The 23,591-nt window shown below is 35.3% G+C and overlaps 1 protein-coding gene across 1 annotated transcript in view; it reads left to right on the top strand.

The window, feature by feature from the left end:
* The window catches only part of MGAT5B (alpha-1,6-mannosylglycoprotein 6-beta-N-acetylglucosaminyltransferase B), a 3,749,208-nt gene that overhangs the window by 1,687,030 nt on the left and 2,038,587 nt on the right, over positions 1-23,591 (top strand). The window contains exon 5 of the mRNA XM_044089029.1: positions 3,860-3,933. Within this exon, the coding sequence (XP_043944964.1) occupies positions 3,860-3,933 (74 nt within the window). The remainder of the gene's footprint in view (positions 1-3,859; positions 3,934-23,591) is intronic.

A 23,591-nucleotide genomic window follows, 5' to 3' on the forward strand; every position in this document is an offset into this window, starting at 1 on the left:
ATATGTCATCAGGTTGGCCCACTAGTGGCTTCATCCAAACCCTTAGACCCCTGTTTGATAACTGGTAACAATTAGTGACCCCAAGGCCCAGTTAACATATAGATGAAAAATCACACAAAGGTGATAATAGGTATGAATCAACCAAAATAATACCTAATGTGTTCAAAAATATATCAACAATACACCTTTAGAGCCTCATAGGAATCTCAAAAGAATTCTTTTATCTCAGACAACAAGAATTACTACACCATTAGAAGTTATTAATTGTTCCAAATATTGACCAAATAAAAGAATTCTTGGAACAATAAATCCAATACTATACACTGCAAAAAAAAGAAATACGAATAATGCTATTAGTTGTACTATCAAAAACGTTTCAATTGCCAAATTGAAAGGTAAATCCACAAAATACCCCAAACATTTGTTTATCTTTTCGAATACAGTCAGGGCCACTACAGGAAAATGTCTCTCCACCACAAGGTAACAACAAAATAACAAACAAAACATCCCCAAAACTTTTTGTGTTCATAAATCCAAAGTCAAGATGTCAAGATAAATTCAAAAGAGAAACATCTCCCCACAATTGCATGGCTGCTAAACAAAATGGCGCTCACCGACCTGTTTAGCCAACCGAACATAAAGTCTATACAAATGTGCTGTTTGTCATAAATAACAATAAAGTCCCCTTGTTTTAGTAAAAAGGCACCAATCTATGAACATCGGTAGCTGTCCAAGTTCAGTAATCATTTATTACCAGCCGATGAGCCCTTTGATGAAAACGAAATCTCACCACCAACCTTATAATGGCGTCTCCAATAATAAACATCCAAAGATCTCATAGTTTGCAGTCAGCATGATAGATGCACTGTTTTCTCCTATAGACTGCGAGTTTGATACATCTTTTTACACAAACTATGAGATCTTTGGATGTTTACTATTGAAATGTATCACACTCACAGTCTTTAGGAGACACACCTAATGAAGCCAAAACAGTGCAGCTATCATGCCAACTGCATGAAGCTCCAAAGGGAAAATCTGTATATACACCAGCCAAAAAAGGTGTAAACAGCCAAGTCTGTTGATGAAAACAGCCAAATCCAAAATTAAATACCATCCAAATGGTTACCCGACCTGGCTTAAAAAACAGCTGCAATAGTAATATAAAAAGGCCATTAAACAACCAAGGGTGCACCAGTAATTCCCCCCACACATGGAGCACCCAATGTAAAACTTGATTCTCAAAACACCACCAGCAAAGTAAACCAAGGCAAACCAACCTTGTAATGTCATTCCCAATAGTAAATGCCCAAGGATCACGTTGCTTGTTGTACAAAGATGCATCAAACACTTAGTCCATAGGAGGGACCCCAAATAGATCCAAAACCAGTGCACCAATAATGCCAACTGCACGGAGCACCAAAAGGAAAAACACTATACACACCATCCAGAAGATGTAAATGGCCAAGTCTATTATCTAAGAAAGGCAGCCAATTTCAAAAATAAATGCCATCCACATGGTTATCCAACTGGCTGAAAATATCAAAGCAACTACAATAGTAATAAAAAAAGGCCATTAACCAACTAAGGGTGCACCAATAATGCCCCCACACACGGAGCACCCGATATGGAACTGGATTCTCTAAATGCCACCAGTGAAGTGAACCAAAAGAGACCAAGACAAATGAATGGCTTCGCAAAGATGGCATGTGCAAAGGCCAAAAAATATGTAACACAAATTCAAAAAACAGCCAGCACCACATGGAGAATCAAAGACTTTATTAAATCTTAGTCCATTTTGGAAATCCAAAGACTTTATTAAGTATTCATACAGAACGGTTTCGGCCAAAAAGCCTTTATCAATGTGATACAACAACCAATAGCGCTCCCTTTTATACAATAAAGTCACCCATACAACCAATAGAAAATCCCCAGTAGTTAACTAGCCTACCTAATACAATCCCCTTAAAATTCCTAAATCCCAATGTATGCGGATTAGACGCATTTGCTCTACAGAAGTGGATTTTGCACAATTTAATGATGATTTAACCAAGAGGTTTATTGAACGGGGTTATTTTGCCAGAAATTTAATGCAAACCAGTGATACAGTTGGTAAGATGCCCAGAGAGGATTTTTTTACTTATCAGAGCCAAAAGTCCAGTAGTGGATCCAAAATTAGATTCACGACAACATTTGGTAGGAATACCAAACAGTTAAATAATTTAATTCAACGACATTGGGATATTTTGTTATCAGATTAATATTTGGGTGAAATGTTGGCTAATAGGTGTGCCTTTTCTTTTTTTAGGGAGGTCACTTTAGGTGGACACCTTAGTTTTTATAAAAAACACGCGTTTTCTAATATGAAAATTCAATGGACATTGGATGGCACTAAATTATTTGGATGTTTTCCTTGTGAACATTGTAGTTTCTGTAGATATGTGCTTAAAACAAAGGAGTTTACATTTATAAACACCAAACGCATTATTGAGATTCAGACATTTGCAACTGTAGTAGTAACTGGGTAGTGTACTTGGCTGTTTGCCATTGTTCCACATTTATATTGGTCAAACATCTAGATCCCTAAAACTCCGCATCTCGGAACATCTGAGTAATATAAGGAATACGGTCATTACCAATGCACTATACAAGCATACTCTTGTTCATAATATGGCCAGCTTTCATTTTACCATTATTGATAAGGTTGTGGCCAAAGATTCATCAAAACCAAATGGCATGAATTTTTAAATAAAAAGGAAAAAGCATGGATTATTAGACTGGGTAGTTTATTCCCACCTGGCTTGAATGAACATCTTTATAGATGTATGATTATTGTTTAGTATGGTGTGTACAACATGTATGTGTTGTTACTTTTTTGAATTATTGTTTTTTATCAGTATTTATGTATGTTTTTGTTTTAAGGGGATTGTATTAGGTAGGCTAGTTAACTATTGGGGATTTTCTACTGGTTGTATGGGTGACTTTATTGTATAAAAGGGAGCGCTACTGGTTGTTGTATCACATTGATAAAGGCTTTTTGGCCGAAACTGGTCTGTATGAAGATTTAAAGTCTTTGGATTTCCAAAATGGACTAAGACTTAATAAAGTCTTTGATTCTCGGTGTGGTGCTGGCTGTTTTTTGAATTTGTGTCACAACTTTAATAGTAAAACAAAATATAGTATGCACTACTGAATGGTGAATGTTTCTTTTATGTTTTACTAAAGAAATAAAATGTTTGAAAGGCCATTTCACCATGCACCATGAAATGTTCAGACTTTTCACATAGTACAAAACTAGGGTGCCACCCATGTTGACTGGTTGGCACACATTCCTGTGGCCTATTTTCCATTTTGTTCTCTTAATATGTTGCGAAGTCTAAGCTTGATGTGTGAGACTAACATAACATTTTCAAAATCAACAGCAGCTGCTGTCTTCCTGCTGCAAGCTGAAGAAAGACCATCTAGACAGTCTCCACATTAGGCTGACCTTGAAGTCCAGTGTACCTCCGAATAACCACATTGCTACTGTGGCAAATAAATATTTTCCAGTGTAAGTAAGTTCAGTAATCAGGGTTCATGTTGGATAGTTTAAGTTAAAAGAATTTAGAGCGAAATAAAAATTGCATTAAGCAGATACAGGACAGAGGGAAAGCATGATGTCTTTTGTGTGAGTATTCATAACAAGCATTTTTGTTATAAAAATAACTAACGGAGAAACAACCTCTATTGCATGAGTGTTTTACAGTTGTTCTTAATCAACAAAAATGTATAGAATAATAAATCTGATCCATTTATGACATGTAGCAACTAACTTCTAAAGATAAGAAATATATGTATTTTTTCTTTTTACCTTGCCATCCAGCAAAAGATGGAAAGCGGAACCCCTGTGAGATAGTGAAGGACCCAAAATTCCCAGACTGCACTGCAAAGTTGGAGGTAAGAACTTTAGAATTACTACATGCAAGAAGTGAGAAATGGAGTTTTATATCAGTTATATAACACAAATAATAAAATAACTGGCAGACCAAGGACATGTAAATACTGTTGCACTATCATTTTGTACAGCCTCAGTGTACAGTTTATGCATAACAGTATTGACAATTGCTGCTGTTGATTTTATTTTAGGGTAGAAATGAACTTGTATGTGTAAGTATAAGTTTAATGCATATTTGTTTGAAATGTACATTACTAATACCACAACTTCAGTAAAACATATCAGAAGTAGCTTGCATATAAATGCATATAGTAAATTGGTGGGCAAGTTTGGAGGCAAACCAATACGGTAAAAGGATGAAGGACAGACTATCTTACACGTGCCAGTGGTTCTGCAAGTTGTACATTAACCATTTAAATAGGATTATAAATCTTCAGGGTTTTCTGCACCTCATTTTATGCTCTTTTACTAACACTGAAATGACTAATGCTTTATTCCCATGAGATGCTAAACAGAGGTCCTGTCTACCTGCTGTAGGAGAACTTCAGGTAGATTTCAAAGAAGTCATAAAAAAACATAAGGAGAATTTTCATTTAGCAGATTATGATGTACTTGGGCACAACATTATCAGAAGATTGCAAAACAGAAAAAAGGCATTAATTACAGTAAAAACATTCCAATTTGTTTCAAACATGTGCTCACACTTTACTTGTTTATCTTTTACAGATAGTTATTATGCGATTACGCTTTGAATGTTTTTTTTAATATTGTAAAGCATCTGTTTATTGTTCAGTTTCATTTTATTAACATGCTGGATATCGCTAGTCCATGGGGTCTTCCTTAAAGATGACAAAAAGACAACACTCTCCAGCATAATTCAACCTACCTGTCCATGGGACTTTCTCATGGATGAGATATGTACAAAGCTCTCCAGATTACTTCACACTTCTTATCCATTTTAAATCCAGGTGTTACGTTATGGTGTACCTGAATCAACAATTTGGTCAAACTAAGGTAAGTCAGTCTTGGAATAACAATCGATGTCATGACAATTCCTTGTCAGTGGAAAATAGATACATGACTGCCGAATCATACACCAGTGCACTGTACAAACACGTACATAAATGCATGGAACTAGCCATACCCAACAGAGCCAAGATGCTCTCCTCCAAAAAAAAGGAAGCCAATCTGGTGTCCCCTGCCATTAATAAACTCTACAATAGAAGGAAGAAACTGTTGCAGAAAAAGGTGAAGTCCCAAGACTGGAAAAACTCCCTTATTAACCTCAACAAAAAGTTAAGATCCCTCATCAAAACCTCTAAAGCCAGCTGTGAAGGCAGAATTGCGGCAGACACTAAAAACAACCACAAAGCCTTCTATAGTTGTATCAAAAATCTCCATGGCAATACCCAGGTTTGCCCTGAGATACTGCACAATGGTACCTCCTGTACTGAGCCAGCAGATATTGCCAACATACTGGCTGACAGATTCAGTGCCAACTTTAACCCCCCCCCCCCAAGGACCAACCACAATACTGGAAGAATGCCAGGCACCCAGCATTACTGCAGCACAGGTTAAAGCTGTATTCTCCAAGGCCAATAATACAGCTTTCATGGGACCCAACAATAACCCTGGATGTGTTCTACATGAACGACAAAGTGAACTGGCACCACATCTGTGTGCCCTGTTGAATCACAGCCTCACCTCAGGCGTTGTCCATACTGAATGGTGCACTGCTACAGTCATCCTTCTCCATAAAGGGGGAGTGACTCTAGACTCTGGGAATTATCACCACATTAGCCTGACGAGTCAGATATGTAAGGCTATGGAGCGCATCATTATGGACCTAATTAACAAGGATATAGGGAATCTCCAAACTCTAGATCCCACTCAGTTTGGTTTTCTGAAAAGTAGATCATGCCTGCTGAACCTGGTTGACTTCTGAGTCAGTCACCAGACCTGTGGATAAGGGCAAGGCAATTCATACAGACTGCCTCAATCTGGCCAAGGCTTTGATACCGTTCCCTGCTCAGGAATTATTGATAAACTCACCAAACTAGGCATCAACCCCTATATCACTAGGTGGGTCACAAATTGGCTCACAGATAGAACCCACAGTGTGAAAGCAGCGGACTCCAAGTCAGACTGCCGACCAGTCACAAGTGGAGTCCCACAGGGATTGGTCCTGGGTCCGCTCCTGTTTGACATCTACTCAAAAGTCTAGGCCTACACAGAGGGACTCTGGCTGACCAAGTTTGCAGACGACTGCAAGCTGGGAGCCATTATTAACTCCCCACGTGATGTAGACATCCTACAAAAAGGCCTTACTGATACCAATGACTGGTATCAAAACCATGGCCTTTAGCTTAATGCCAAAAAATGCATTGTCATCCCCTTTGGGAAAAACACAGTTCCCAATAATTATCACATTGATGGGAGCCCACTGAACACTGAAGGCGTTATAAGAGATCTGGGGACACAGGTTGACAGCAACCTCTCCTTCAACTACCACATTGCCACTGTGGTCAGAAAGTCCTTCTGTGTGGCACATCTAACGGTTTTGCTTCCAGGAAGAAAGAGGTCATCATCTCTCTCTATTCTTCCCTCATTAGGCCAGCCATCAAGTATAATGCTCCATTTGGCATGTACCTCACTAGACACATGCAACAGCTGGAAGACCGCAAAAGTACCTCATGAAGAGGATCCTAGGCCTTAAACATATGTCCTACAAGGACAGGCTCAAAAATCTCCAGCTATTCTCTGTCTCATATCATCTACTAAGAGGCGATCTCTGCTTGACTTACAAAGCCATGTCTCACCCAGCTCTGTTAGAAATGCTACATCTAAAGAAATCCCAATCCCTCTGCACCACATGCTCCAGAGACCTCATCCTAATTACCCCAATTAACAGAACATGCTGGAGGGACAGGTTCATAACCCAGAGACTGCCCATGCTCTGGAATAGACTTCCCGTACATGTCAAGTGGATGGGAAGTAGAAAGTTAACCCCGGGGATTAGTCCAGTGGCTCTACTTGACAGCATCACTGGGAACTAACGGGTGATACCAGGGCACTTCTATGGGCTAGGCTTGTAAAGGCTCCAGGGCCATTAGCCTAGTACACACCTGTAAACCTAAAATCCAAGAATCATCATAGGGGACGTCATTACCCTGTGCTCTAGCTCTATATACTTTGCTATCTATGGAGTTTCTTTGACCAACAATATTTTTTTCTTTTAGTTCAGAGTATCTAGCTCCAGCATTTTAGAGTATGCAAAAATATTCTGCTTCCAGAAAAAGTGCACACCAATCAGTTCAACTTTGCATCCAGTGTTTTTATTCAAACATAATACTAATACAATATGTGTTTTTTTCCCCTCATGGACTTCTTCAGATCTACATTTTTTCCATATCTTTTTGCAAACCTGTTATATTTATTATATGTAACTAGTCCCTAAGATCCTCTCTGATGTTTTCCCATTGGTACAATAATTGAGGTACAGCGAAATGTGAAAAAAAAAAAAACTAAGAAATAGACTTAAAACAGAAATAAATGGTGGATGTGGACTTCCCATTCACTTCAAATCAATTAGAATCCAACTTCTTTGACCAAATGGCAGCCTTTACCTTTTCTAAACACCAACAAAAACCTAAATGGAGATATAGACAAATAAGAAACCGACCCACAACAAAATAAACAATAAGGAAACCTGCAGAAAAAGACTCAGTAGAAAGTAAGGTGGTAAGACCTTTTTATTTATTTTATTTATCCTTTGTTGATTGATTTAGTCCCACTGTGATAGTAGCCTCTTTGCAAGGCAGTCCCAAGATGGTATTTATACTACTGGGGAGATTTGACCAGGGCATCAGGGAACTTCGCCTTCTTGTCATTGTTGTGAGTGGGACCCATTTTGCAGGAGCTTCCTGTTTCCATTCTAGGTGGAGACACAGCCCAGAGAAACAGGGAAGCAGACGGAGAGAGAAGGAGATGATGGAGTGTTGAGAGAAATGGAGGGGAAAACAAACAGTGAGACCAGTAATATATGCAGGATTCTGAGGAAATGTTTCAGAGAAATCTGTTTGATGGTGATGAGTCAGCAAATGATGGATTTATAATTGCAACCCTCCAGTTGGGAGGGTTGTAGGATGAAATTAAAACGAAACCAAACAAAGAAACCAAAAAAGCCGTGAACGACAGAAGACAGTCAAAGAAGAAAATTTATTTTAAAGCGCTTTTCGTCAGCACTTGTGAGCTGACTTCTTCAGAAACAGAGCCACTGACAACATAACCGTTAAAAAGGCTCAGTAATCAACCTACGTCATGCTATTAACTCCATTAATACAATTTAAAAAAGGGTTTAAACATTTAAAGCCCCAAGAGCCGTAAATGGTGTCAAACATCTAATCTCTATAAGCATATAAACAGCAGCAAATGCATAAATCAAATCAACTTATTGATACAAGATCAATGTAGTAATGTTGAAACATTTAAATAAGTTGTTATTTAGCATTACAATAGTAATAAAATTTCAACAAATAATAAATCTAGCTATAATGTACTGTTAGCTCCTGATCCGGAGCTTACATAAGTCATTATATGTGATGTTAGCGAGTCAAAAGCCCCAAAGATATTCTAGATTGCATAAAAAGTGTTCATAATTAAACACAATTTGTAAAAAGTAATTTAAAAAGATGTGTAAATGTTTGTATTTAGTATAATTGTATGTATAAATAAGTAAATATAATAGCAATAATATAATTACAAAGAAAGATAACGTTTTCAAAACATACATATTGTGTGTTTCCATGTTTTTGTTCTAATGTTGTCCATACTACAAACACCATATTTAGATTCCAAATATAAGATCCAACATGTTAACAGTATGCTCAGCTTCCAATAGGGGCATAAAATAATTGTATGTATAGTGTACCATAATATAAAATACTTAAAAAGTATATGTGGTTCCTAAGTAACACATATACTTAGTCTAAAATGTTAGTATATTATATTATATATAGTGGGTTAGACATACCTAATATCACGAATATCATGTTTAATAAATTTATAATAAAGTTAACTAAAAATAACAAAACTTCATAATGTTATACACAAGAACATAAAACCATAAAGAGTATGAAGTGACGAGGCCTTCATCTCTTCAAACTGTTCAGTTTTAATAAACTTCCTATTGAACAAGACTCATTTAGTCCTGGGAAGCTATATGCATTCAATTTCACCTGCCATTTCAATTCCAATTCCTCCAGTTTCAAGTTTCTAGGACCCCCTCTCGGGTCAATTTTTACATGGTCAATTACCATAAATCTGAAACCATGGTCTGGATAGGCCGCCGTGTGTTTTGCAAGTGCGTTCTCCAGTTTCCCTTTTCTAATAGCATACAGGTGTTCATACATCCTTTCACGTAATCTTCTTTTGGTTTTACCGATATAAAATGCTAGACAGGATGTACACCTGGATAAGTAGGTGATAAAGGTAGTGTTACAATCAAATTTGTTCCTTAACTTAAATTTTTGTCCATTCAGGCTAAATGAATTGCCCTCATGGACATATTTACAATAGTTACAGTCCTGGCATTTATACATACCAGGACATCTCACTGTAGGCATGTCATGCTTTTCTAACAGGGTTTTGATGTTAAACCCTTTCCTGTAAACTATCGTAGGATGGTCCCCTAATATTTCATATAATTCAGGTTGTGTTTTAAACAAGTCCCAATTTTTCTTCAATATAGATGAACACAGAGTACTTGTTGTGCTGAAGGTGGTAGTAAATTTAACAGTAGGTGTACTATTATTAAATTGGTCACTATTTAGTACCATACTCACAATCTGATCACACTGATTCTTTTCAGCCAAGTTAACACCGTTATCATCAGTAGAATTTACAGTGTTAGTCCTCAGAAGTGGCAAGTACATATTACTGTGTCTTTTATCCATTACCTCCTGAACTATCGGGTCAAGGAAAGTTACTGGGCAACCTCTGTGAATAAACATTTTCCGTATGTGGGCACATTCCTTTGTGAAATCCTCATCCAGGTTGACCATTCTGGAAGCTCTTACCAGCTGCCCCTTCACAACAGATTTCTTCTGGTGGTAAGGGTGACAGCTGGTATAGTGGAGGAAAGTGTTGGAATATGTAGATTTTCTAAAGATGTTCGCAGTAAACACATTTAAATTGTAATTTTTACTTAGATGGATGTCAAGATAATCAATAGTGTCACAATGGAACGTGTAAGTAAATTGCAGGAACTTAGTAGTATGGTTAAAATATTCAATAACTTGGTGGCTATCGCTCTCACTACCTTTAAATAAAATAAAAATGTCATCCAGAAACCTTGTATAGAACAAAAAGGAATTGAAGAACACATTGCCTTTGAAGACAAACTCTGATTCCCAGTATGCCATTACCAAGTTTGCTACACTTCCCCCACAGGGTGAGCCCATAGCAACCCCTATTTTTTGCAAAAAGAATTTGTTGCAGTGAAAAAAGTAATTGTTTGTTAGTACCACGTCCATAAGAACCGATACTAAATCAATTTCCCTGGTAGGGGCTTTATGTTTCTTAAGCATGAGTCCTACCCATTCTAGTGTTACCTCATGGGGAATACTAGTGTAAAGGTCTTTTACATCAATTGTGAGGTAGTTATAGCTCTTGTCAAAAGTCAAGGTGTCTATATTCTTCAAAAAGGTCCAAGAATCTTTACAAACTTGAGTCTCCTTGGCCAAATATTTTTGTAAAATGGCATCCAAAATCCTAGCACAAGAGTAAGTGGGATTTGGGATGTAGGATGATTTGCTTAAAGAAATGGTGATGCAGAGTGATCAAGAAAATGAAGGAGATGTTTCCTCGAGTGACATTAAAGAGAAAGTAAAAAAGGAGGATGCAGAGACAATTCTGAAGAATAGTAGTGAGAGGGAAAAGAAAACATAGGCAGAGAAAGTAAAAGAGTAGCAGAAAAAAGGCAGAAGAAAATGAAAAATGGAAGTATGTGGTAAGGATTCAAAGCAAATAAGACAAAGAAATGGGAAAGTATGAAGTGAGGAATAATTTAATAGCTCATTTGGATGTAAGAGCACACGAAATAAGACCATGTGTTTTTATTAACAAAGAGAGATATTTTGACATTTATGAGACTGTTTTTTTTAATGGAATTTTTTTAGAGACTATATAAAAAAAGGCAGACTCTAACCCATACAATCTGTATGTGATAATAACACTTAACAGGGAAACACAAAAGAAAATTCATATACAATTTTGAACAGAGGTAGAAATAGAGATTTTGAAAGGAAATGTGGAAACTTTTATTAAAGAAGCTCGGCATTGCAAAAGCTTATGACAAAAGTGATTTAGGAACTAGAGGCTGGGATTGTAATGTTTTAAAAATAAATAGAGAAAAAATTAAACGGGTCTATATTATATGCTCAAAGACTATTTTCTTTGAACATGGAAAGGTCGACACATAAACAGCTAGAGCTATAAACCGCGAATGGCCACTTCAGCAAATTTTTTCCTTGGGGAAAAAATTTGCTTGGCCGTAAAACATAAAAACAAACTTTAAAACGTTATTCAAGTGTGGAGCTTTCCTAACCACATCCCCCGTAGAAGGATGTGTCCTCCAAACCCCCTCTAACTAAATATACCAATTCTGAGATTGCTCTACATTGGAGAAAAGGGCAATTCCCAATAACGACCAAGCAAATTTTTGCCCTCAGAAAAAATTCATGGAAGTGGCCATTCCCAGTTTACAGTTTCTCTGCTACGTGTCGGCATTTGTGTTAGAAGAAAATAGTCTTTAAGCATATACTATAGACCCAATTATACATATAAACTATTGACCACAATTAAAACAGGTAAAAAAATAGAAGGTACAGGCGTCCAAGCTGGTGAGAGACCAAAAATTGGTGAGAGACCAGAATTGTAGGAAATACACTTCCACTTAACGCAAATTTATTAATATAAAGATTCAGCGTTTTCGTTACTGAAAACACAGTAGCTTCTTCAGAGTGTTACAGAATGGTGCCAAGAAGCAAATTTAAATAAAATGATGTCACATAACAGTTTCGTCACTTCCACATTCTTTTAAAAGGAAAACAAGACAATCTGTCTTACAATACTTCAAACTCTAATAAAACCTGGAACTTCAAATCGCTCCAATAGTTTAAATAGAAGTATTCTAGATTCTCTGATGAACATCCTAAACATAAACATACTAAACATATACATATGCGTACATAAAACCACCTATAATTAAAATTTCACATCATTACCAAATAGCCAAATACGCTAAGTAACCACGTGAAGAGGGGCAGGTAAATGTTCAATTCAAAATATTTATCTAAGATTTTATTTAAAAAAACTTATAAGCTGTTATTTATTTTAATCTATATCTCTAAAAGAGTAGGCATGTAAAAAGTACAATGAATAAACTTTTACCAAACTAAAAATGTCTTTTTTGCCCCCACATTTTAAGGGAATAACTGAATTCACATTTATTCATATGTGTTAAAACATTTATTTTTATATATTTAAATAATGAAATATTAAGATTATTAATAATATCTAATAGAGTATATTTCCATGGCCAATTAGTATATATATAGTCATCTCTTATAGCTTTTTAATTTCAGTATGCAGTAGTTGTTACAGTTTTCATTTAACCCAGGGCTATTGAATGCCTCCAATTTTATTTGTCATTCAAGTTCCCTGGTTTCCAAAATTAATGCAGTAGGGCCACCCCTGATATTATTAGGTACCTGGTCTATGGCCATAAAATGAAAACTGTGCCCTACATTGTTACCAACATGCTTTGCTAGAGCATTTTCTGTTCTGTTCTTTCTAATAGCATATACATGTTGGTAAATTTTTTCCTTGAACTTCCGGTCCGTTTTACCGACATAATATGCCGGACAACTATCACAAGTAGCTAAATAGACTATAGACCTAGAGTCACAATTCATTTTGTGGTAGATATTATATTTTCTACCCCTCACTTGAAATGTTGTACCTGTCCTTAAACTTTTACACCAATTACAATGGCCGCAAGTGAAAGTCCCTTTCTGTTTTGAAAATGAGTCATTATGATCATGTTTCTCCAACAGAGCCTTAAGATTATTACCTCTTCTGTAAACTATTAGTGGATTGCTGCCCAATTTTTCAAGAAGTTGGTTATTACTAGTAATAAAATACCAATTCTTGTAAATTATAGACCGTATCTGATTAAAGTCCATATTGAAGGCAGTAATGAAACTAGTAGTAAACTTCTGACCTACTTTACTACTTTCGATAGTGGAATCAACCTCCACTAAAGAACAGCCCTCACTTGAGGTGTTTAAAACCACTTCTACAGTTGAAGAACCATAACTTAACAATGGACTGTAAAGACCTCGTGTCCTTTTGTTTTTAACTTCCTGTGTTAATTCAAGTAGTAATGATTCAGGATAGTCACGGCTGAAAAACATCTCAGCTAAAACATGACATTCCTTTTCAAAATGTTCATCCGTGCTACACATTTTTGCTGCCCTTATTAGCTGTCCTTTTACTATTGATCGTTTTTGTTTAAGAGGGTGCAAACTTGAGAAATGAAGAAAGGAGTTACAGTAAGTTGGCTTCCTGAAAATGGAAGATACTAGTAACCCTTTCACAGTGTCTTTTTCCAATTTGACATCCAAGTAATCTATTTCTTTTGTAGAAAAATGAAATGTAAACTTAAAAAAACTTGTAGTGTTATTCATGAATTCAACCAATAATGCAGCTTCCTCAAAATTCCCCTTGAAGAGAATGAAGATGTCGTCCAGGTATCTAGTGTAATATAAAACCTGGTGGCTGAAGTCAATGTTATTTAGAATGAACTGTTTTTCCCAATAGGCAACAAATACATTAGCTACACTAGAACCACAAGGTGACCCCATAGCTATACCTTGTGTTTGTAGATAATGTTGTTGATCAAAAATGAAAAAGTTCGATGATAAGACAATCCCAAGTAACTCAGAAACAGTGTCAATCTCAGCCTTTGGGGCACCTAAATTAGTTAACATGTTAGCTATCCATTCAATGGCCTCAAGATGTGGGATCGAAGTATAAAGGAAGATGACATCTATAGTGAGGAAGTTGCAAGTTTCGTTAAAGGCGAAATTGGTTATATCACGGAGGAATGACCAGGAATCTTTACATATGCAAGGCACAAGCTTTAGATACTTTGACAAAATATTGTCAACCAGGCGTGCACAAGGGTGAGTCATTGAAGACCTACCATCTACCAACGCTCTCATAGGGGGATTGTATAGGTCTTTGTGAATTTTTGGTATCCCAAAAAACACAGGGACCTTAGGAAATATGATGTCAATAAAATGGTAGGTACCCAGGTCAGTTTTACCTGAGAAGAAGAGATCCCTGAAATAGCCTCTGTTCCTAGAGTAAGCCATATTCATTTCATTAATGGATGAGGGGGTGTATGCTGGACTATCCAAAACTGTTAACATTTTAGCTTTATAGTCATTGTTGTCAAAGATTACTAGTCCACCCCCTTTATCCGGTTTCAATACTCTAACTGGTAACCTACAGAGGTCATTCAGGAGGTGCATCTGTTCTTTGATTATATTGTTCTTATTTTGCCCAAAGAAATGTCTACGGTTATCATTTAAAAACCTGAAATCCACCTCACATGCTCTTTCGAACAGAAAAAGGTTAGGATGTAAAGCTGGATTAAAGACACTTGACAGCTTAAGGTTAGGTAATTGCTGTAGTGGAGGGGCAGGAAACATGACCTCTAAGTTCAATTTACACACAAAACACTTGAGATCTATTATAGTTTGAGTCAAGTTGAAGTTGTGGCTAGGCACAAAAGTATTACCAAGAGCTAACAGGTCAATTAACTCTTGGTCTAATGTGATGCTGGAAAAATTATAAACCTTGAAGTCACCTTTACTATTCAAAACAATGTTTAAATCATTATGTTCACTGAAATCTAAGTCACTATTCAAGCTTGATTCTGATGGTTGTTCCATTTCCTGTTCTTGCGGTTGAACTGGCGATTGTTGTTGTGATTTCCTAAAAAACCACCACTGTTACTATTGTTGTATTGATCTGGTTCCTCTTCTCGGTGGTAATAAGTAGTAGAATTGAAGTTATTGTTATTTTTATTTGCTTTGGTCCTGTTGCTCCGTCTAAGACCTTGAGTAGGGGCAATATTAAGGTCTTCTTGATTAGTGTCCAAGTTAGAGGCATTATGCTGACCAAAGTCTACTTCATTGGAAGGCATAGCATTAGTGACTGAAGTCCCAATACAATTAGTAGGCAAAAGCAGTTTAGGATAGGCTCTATTATTCTGATATGAAAGTCTGTCCCTACTCAACTTTTTAGACTTATTAGCTTTGAGCTTAGCTAATAAAACATCAATACTATTGAAGATATGGGTATAATCATATTTGTATCGAAAAAAATCAAGATCTAGCTTAATCACATTGTCCAACTCATTAATTTCTTCTGTTAAAGTTGTTATACAAGAAGAGTAGTGTTTGATCACAAGTTCCAGTAATTGTGTACCTTGTTTATCAAACAGGGTTTTAACTCAGATAGAAAGGTTGCATCCACAAACAACCCTGTAGGGACAAAATTACTACGTAGTCCTTTAGGTATAATATTATCTTGCAGACATTGTTTGAAATAACATACTTCTAACTGCAATTTCCTTAATTTCACAAGTTTATAATCCAATACCTTTAATTTGTCCGCTATTGTTTCAGCTGTTGCAGTAGAAACTCCCGTACTCATTGCCGGTGGTTCCTGTACACCTTGTTGGCTAAAAGTGAATGTGTCCATGTCCGTAATCCATTCACGTAGTGTAGGAACTCCAATAAGCACTGGATTCGGGTTATTGAGTGTTTCACGAGCTGCTTGAATGGTGTTACCAGAAGTAGGTGTTGGGTGTTCATCAGCCGGTTGAAGTCCAGAGTTTGTAGAGGATAAATTAGATGAAATAGGCTGGCCTGCTGGGATTGAAAGCAGGCTAGAGCCAGCGGAAGATAAGCCATTCTGTGTAAAACCTCTTCCATTCTGAGAGTAACCAGGACCAATTCCAAGTCTTTGGTCCATAGAGTCCAAGCGCGTATTGAGAGAATCAAGGCGCTGTGAGATGGATAAAAATAATGTCAGCATATCGAAGTTATCTGGGGAACTGCCAATGTTAATTGGTCCAGAAGCATTCGGACTCCCAGGGCTAGTAGGACCTCCCGTAGCCATATATCACGACTCACAAACTATTGACCACAATTAAAACAGGTAAAAAAATAGAAGGTACAGGCATCCAAGCTGGTGAGAGACCAAAAATTGGTGAGAGACCAGAATTGTAGGAAATGCACTTCCACTTAACGCAAATTTATTAATATAAAGATTCAGCGTTTTCGCTACTGAAAACACAGTAGCTTCTTCAGAGTATTACAGAATGGCGCCAAGAAGCAAATTTAAATAAAATGATGTCACATAACGTGTCGGCATTTGTGTTAGAAGAAAATAGTCTTTAAGCATATAATATAGACCCAATTATACATATACCAAGCATGATAAATGTGGAGGGAGTAAGGATGTTTTAAAATACTTTTTTGTTTGTAAAAAAGGACATTTGGTAAGTAAGTGTGACAAAAAAATGTTATATTTGTGGGGAAATGGGACATGATGCAAAAAATGTAAATTGAAATGCTATAAATGTAATAAAACTAGACATCTCTGGGTGTCTTGCAAAAATGAAAATAATAGTAAGGAAAAAGAAAGAGAAGCAAATGAACAAAGAAAAGAAATGTTAGAAATGGTAAAAAACGAAGTAAAACTGGATGAGAAAAAAATAATAGAGGGCATAGAAAAATGTTCTGAAATAAGTGATGAAGAAGACCTAGATCGGGAGATGGTAAAATAAAAAAAAGAACTATATTGGTAAAAGGGTAACAGACAGAAAAATAAAGTTTAAAGGGATAAGTGCAAAAGAAAAAAAGGAAATGGATGAAAAAGAATATAAGCATCTAATAATTGGAGGTTGGTGTAATGGTTAAGGTATTTGACTAACAGACAAGATACATTTTTTCTCCTAGATATTAGCTATGAAAATATGAAACCATGAATCTAAGCGAAAGTAAAAAAAAATATTAGAGTGTATTTTGTACCTTTGAATAGTATTAGGAATATAACAAGAAGAAAAGGGATTATGGGTTGGTGTAATACATGTGACGTAGATGTAATTATATTAGAAGACACAACATTTTTAACAAATGAAAGATTACAAACAGAAACTATAGGAAGGAAAAATAATCTGGAATTTGGGAAATGTGAGCTGTTCTGGAATAGCCATATTCTGTAGAAATACAGTAAAGATATTCAAGTAACTTCAGCAAAATGGAAAGAACAAGCACATAAAATTATAACATAAGCTTGTACTAATTTTATTTATTTATTTTATTTATTTTACATTTGTTGACCAGGCTAGTCTGGCTGGATACATGTCCATTTTCAGCAGAGGCCCGAGGAGAAAAGCTCCACTATATACTAGTAAATAAAACAGCACATTAAGAGACTAAAATGTAAGTAACTAAAGAACTATTCCAGCAATTTAACAGAACAGTAGCAATTTAACAGAAAAAAATACAACGAGGATCCTTAATCCCATACTCTTTACAGTAGCAGGAATTGTAATGAAAAAAATAAACAGACACTAGAGTCTATACAATATTTACAATATTAACAGATATAATAAACATTTTGTGCCAGAGCTAATAGTTTTAAGACCCAGACTTGCACAGTAGGAATCAAAATACAAGGTTTAAATAGAAGGTGAGACAACAGGTTGCAGTAATATATCTAGTGTAAATGAGAAAGTGACATCATAGGAATAGTAATATCCATGTGGATGCCAGGAGGGCTGCAGAGGAGGAGTAGTAATAATGAGAGAGACAAGTAGAAAAGATGGATGTACAGCAACAGGAAAAGGAGGGAACTATAATGGAAGTTGGATGCTGGGGTCAGTCAGGATTTGAGCAAGGGCAAAGCCAGTGAGCTTTGAAATAGTTCTTTAATTGTTTCTTAAAAAGTTGTGATGAGACTAAAGTAGTCAGTTCAATGGGAAGTTTATTCCAGTACGAGCCAAAAACATTTGTGAACAAGGAGCCACCAGATTTATTGTGTGATTTGAGAGTAGCTACTAGCAGTTTGTTAGCAGAGCGAAGGGAAGTAAGATTCCTGTAAGAAGCAACAAGGTTGTTAAGTATTGGTGTATAAGTAGGGTAATGGAGAATTTTATGGGTGATAACTAATTGATGTAGAAGAATAAGATTTTGAAGTTCAAGCCAGCCAAGTTTTTTGAGATTAACACAATGATGGGTATGAAATGGGGAGCCTGTGGCAAACCTGGCAATGCTATGGTAGGATGTGACTAGTTTCTGAATGTTAGATTTTGATAGGTTGATAAAAGATGGGGAGGCATATAATAATGTATAGATGAGATGAGTTTGGGCTAGAGACACCCTGGTAGTTGCTGAAAGAAAGGGTTTAAGTCTGTAGAGGGCACCTATCTTTTTATTAACAGCTTTGATGGTTAGGTTGATGTGGGAATCAAAGTTTAGTTGATTATCTATTGTAAACCCTAGTAGTTTAGTGCAACAATCAGGTGCTATGATAGTGCCATTGCCAGAGACAATAGAAAAGGAGAGAGGGGCAGACTTAAGGTTTGGAGAAAAAAGTAGTAATTTGTTTTTTTGGGGGGATTAAGGAGGAGACAGATATGTTGGAACCAGTTTTCTGCTGCTGTAAAGACTTTTTGGGTGGAAGAATGAAGTTCGGCCGGAGATACAGCAGTACAGATGAGTGTTGAATCATCTGCATACATGCCTGTGGATGTTGGGAGGGAAGTAGACAGGTTATTTATAAAAATGGAGAAGAGAAGGGGACCTAAGATGGATCCTTGGGGGACCCCGATGGTGACTGGGAGCTGAGAGGATAAATGGCTGTCCCAAAGGACTGCTTGTCTTCTATCTTTCAAATAGGAGTTAAGTTAAACCAGTGCAATGCCAAAGAGCCAAGAGAAAGAGATTTCAAAGTGTCTAGCAGAAGGTGATGGTTCGCCATATCAAAGGCTTTAGAGAGGTCGAGAAATAAAACAGAGGAGAATAGGTTGTTATTGCGATTTTTGTTGATGGAATCTGTAAAGGAGAGAAGAGCAGTGGAAGTGCTATGAAAAGGTCTAAAACCATGTTGGGAGTCTGCAAGTAGGTTATTATGTAGAAGATGATTCAAAAGTTGATGGTGTATACAACGTTCCATAATTTGAGTTAGTGGTGATAGTAAGGCTATAGGACGGAAGTTAGAAAGTTTGTTAGTGTTTCCTCCTTTATGCAGTGGAATGATATGGGAGACTTTTCAGAGGGAAGGAATAGTAGATTCGGTTATAGTTCTGTTAATTAAGATGGAGATTGGGTATGCTGGTACTGCTGCTGCTAGCTGCAGATATTCAGCTGGTAGTTGGTCAGCTGAAGGAGTACAAGGTTTAAGTTTTGAAAGTAGCTTGTGAATATAGGCTGTGGAGACTGTACTAAATTTTAGAGTGGGGGTATTGTGATGAGGAGAGGTATTTTGAAGGGAAGTGGGGGGAACCATGGTGTTGGCTAGAGTGGTGACTGTTTCAGAGAAGAAGTTGTTGAATTTGTTAGCTATTATATTAGGAGGGGTCTGAGCTAAGTTAGCTGGAGTAGGTGTTTTGGAATTCCCAGGATGGAGCAGTTTATTGATTCCTGACCAGAATTTTTTTGGGTTATGATTTTGATTTTGTTGATATTGGAGGTAGATTTTTTTTTATCCAGAAGGGTGAGTTTTTTTGTAGTATTTCTAAGGTATTTGAAGTTTTGATGGTCAGTTGGGTTTTTTGTAGTTCTCCATTTTGTCCATAGTTTGTTCCTTAATAGCATTGTTTGCTTGGTTTCTTTAGAAAGCCAAGGAGCTGCTTTGGATCCCATTCTAATTAAGCGAGAGGGGGCATGACGATCTAGAATTTGGAGGAATGTGTTGTTGAAATGGGTAACTGCCTCATCAAGTGGAAGGTGTTTCAGAGCTGACCATTTCCAGAAGGGGAAAGCTTATGTCATCAGATTTTAGACTATGCATGATAAATATGAATGCTATAATAATGGGAGACATTGTGATTTAAGAGATGAGCATAAAAATAAAAGAAATGTGTAAGATAGTTGTTAGAAGTTCTAAGTTATAGTTAAAACTTTGGGACAAAAATTCATGGACTTAAAAAAAGGTATGCATAGAATTGAAATAGATTAATTTATAGTATTAGAAGGTTTAGTTACAGGAGAAGGGGAGGTAGTTGAAACAGGATTATCTGATAGCTAGAGATAAAGGAAAACCAGGAATATATAAAACTATGCAAAGGAATAAAAAGAATAAATAAGAAAGCATAGAATCAAGAAGGAAAAGTTTAGTAATACAGTTATGGAAAAATCATATTACTATGTGAATACTTTATAAAAATTGGTCTGAATGGTAAGGAAAATATTAAAAATGTTTTTTTATATATATAGTGGCAGTATGATGTGAGAAAGAAAAATGTAAAAGAACATATAAAGATATATTGGAAGATTTTGAACATAATGATAGAAAGTACTTTGTCAAAGAAAAAGAATTATATGAAAGAAATAAAGGAAAAATGCAAGAACTGTTATATATGCAAAGATGTTTTTACAAGGAAAAAGAGAAGTATCGAGTTACTTAAGCAGATTAGTAAAGAAAGTTGGTAATGTAATGATAGAAATAAAAATGTAAAAGGAGAATTAAAAAGAACTCAGGAAAAGATTCGGAATAGTGTAGTACAATGTGTACAAGAAATCTTTAAAGAAAAAAGAAGGTAGTGAGAAAAACTTGGAAATTAAAAAAAATAATAGAATGAGAATAAAGAGTTGAAAAGGAGATTTCTTTAAATGACTAGATAAAGTATTAGTACAATTAAATACAGATTCAGCTGCTGGACCAGATAGTATAGGGTATAAAATGTATACAGGCTTAAGGAATTGGTGCAAAAAAGTATTGAACGATTTTGAATGGATGGTTAAATGAAGGTTTTATGTATACAGAATTATATAGTTGAATAATATGGAAGTAAGATAGAATACACTTAAAAAATTGGAAACTGATAGGATTGAATAATAGCGATTATAATATCTTTATGAAAATAATGCAAAAGAGATCTGCAACTAAACAGGAAAATATTATGAAAGATGCTATATATAGTATAAAGTGGAAGGGTTGTCAAAAATTATTAATGATAGACCAAAGTTGGATAATATTAAGAATATAAAATTTGAAGCAAAAATCATGGTAGGAGACATCAGTAAGGCATGTGATACACATGGACATGAAATATTATGGATAATAATGAAAGAATATAAGTGTGAAAGTTAGTAAATTATGTATGTCAGCATATAGTAATAAAGTAAAAATACTTGTAAATGGCTTGTTAAGCAACGATGTTCATATTAATAGGGGTGTAAGGTAGGTTTTCCCAATGAGATATATATTACTCTTTGCATTAGTTATGAAAGTGATAGTATGTGAAACACATTACAAAATGAAGGAGGTGGAGTATATAACACCTGAAGAGTAAAGAATTATAGTTTTGTTAACGTATGCAGATAGCATTATAATAATTGCAAAAAAACAAAGTTTGGATAAAAGGAGTAATAATTTTCACAAATGATTTTCTAGAGAAAAGTAATGGTTCAGGTGATGTAGTAAAGGCAGAGGTATATATTTTACCATGAATTAAATTTCTGTGTTATGTACAAAATGTGGGAATAAAGATGTAAGCAGAATTCATTGGGGAAAAAACAATAAAACAAACTTGTCTTTTTGCAAAGAACATGTAAATTATCATTTAGAAATAAGGCTTATTTAATAAATTCAGTACTGATGGCAAAAGTAGCATACTTAGCAAGTGTATATATGTCGTTAACGATCTTTGAAAAGGAATTATTGCAGATATTTTTTTTTTCATTTATATGGGGTTCTAGATCAAACCCACTAAAAAGAGAGGTTTTGTATTTAAATAGAGTAAGGTGGTTTAGAGCTAATTAACCCAGTGGTATAGGCTGTTTTATTAAATTTGTACAAAGTGGTAAAGTGGAAAAATGAAAAAAATGAGAGATTAGTAATAAAGGTGTATAAATATAAGTGTGATTAGTTTTAGGGTATGGTAAAAAATAGTAAAAGAAAAATAATGTACAAAGAAATAAAATGTTAGCAAAAAAAAAATTTTGTAAAAAATAAAAATGTATTTATTTTATTTATTTGCAGTTTGTTTGCCAGGATGGTCCACTGGGCCACGAGGAGCCCGTTTTCAATGGAGTCCTGGGGAGAAAAGCTCTAGCAAAAATACAAATTACTTAATAGAATCAAGTTATAACAATAGAATGTACAGCAATACAGGTCAATAGCATTAGTAAAATGCAAAAGCAGAGAGATCATTAAAAACAATCACAGTTTTAAACAAAGTTTAATTAATGTAGAAAAAGATAGAAAAGTATAGTATAAGAAAGTAATGATAAAACATTACTATGTAAAACCATGGGAAGAATCTAACAGATGAAAAAAAATAAAGCTGTGAAAAAAGGAAGTAAATGGAGTAATCAGAAAGTAGAATGTCTCCTAGCAGTGGCTAGGAAAATAATAACTAGAAATTGGATTTCAGATACACCTCCTTCGTTCAATGAATTTAAAAATGTTATGAATATAATGTGTCATATGGAAATAAGCACAATTAGAATGAGAACAACTAGAAAAACATCACATTTTATTGTATGGGATAATTTACAAAATTTGTTAAAAAAATTCTAATTTCAATAGCACAGTATTTTAGTTTAATTAATTGATCTGATTGTAGTGGATGTCTTTGTAAATACTTTAGTTGTTTTGTTGAATATTATAATAATACCTATTTTTAATTATTTGTATAAAATTGTTATGATATTTCTCTTATATATAATCCAAAAGTAGAGAGTGCACCAGGCTGTGAATAAGTCTCCACCAAGTATTCCAAAAGCTGTCCTTTATTAAAAACAACCAAACAGGCAGAAAAATTATTAAAAGGTAAGTGCTTTCACGTTAATATAACGCTTCATCAGACCTTAAAAAACATAAATGATGCATCTCTTTTTATACCATAGTGCATTGCACCTTAATTGAAAATAGCTGCAGTGCAATTAATGCAATTAGTGGCGCTTATAATGTCAATCAACTCTAAATATGAATACCTTACCAAGCTTATAAAGACATATATAAAAACATATATAAAAAAGCATATGCATAGCAAACTACAATTTGATGGTATTAATGTGAGTATACATAGATATATATAAAAAATCAATGATTCAATGGTGTATTAGCCAAAAAAGGCTTAAGAGATATTTTGTCATTAAGCCCATATTTATGGGCTTGTAACCTTAGAATCCATTTACTCTCTATCTCTTCTGTATAAGTTTTGATGTTCCCTAATCTACTAGTTCTTGTTACTAACTCAAGGACCATAAATTTGAAACAGTGTGGAGATCCTTTATCTAGAACATGTCGTGCCAATGCATTGGTTGTATTCTGTTTCTCTATTGCATAT

Source organism: Protopterus annectens, chromosome 12.part0, assembly GCF_019279795.1.
Source record: "Protopterus annectens isolate FY-2018-M chromosome 12.part0, PAN1.0, whole genome shotgun sequence".
Taxonomy (NCBI): Eukaryota; Metazoa; Chordata; order Ceratodontiformes; family Protopteridae; genus Protopterus; species Protopterus annectens.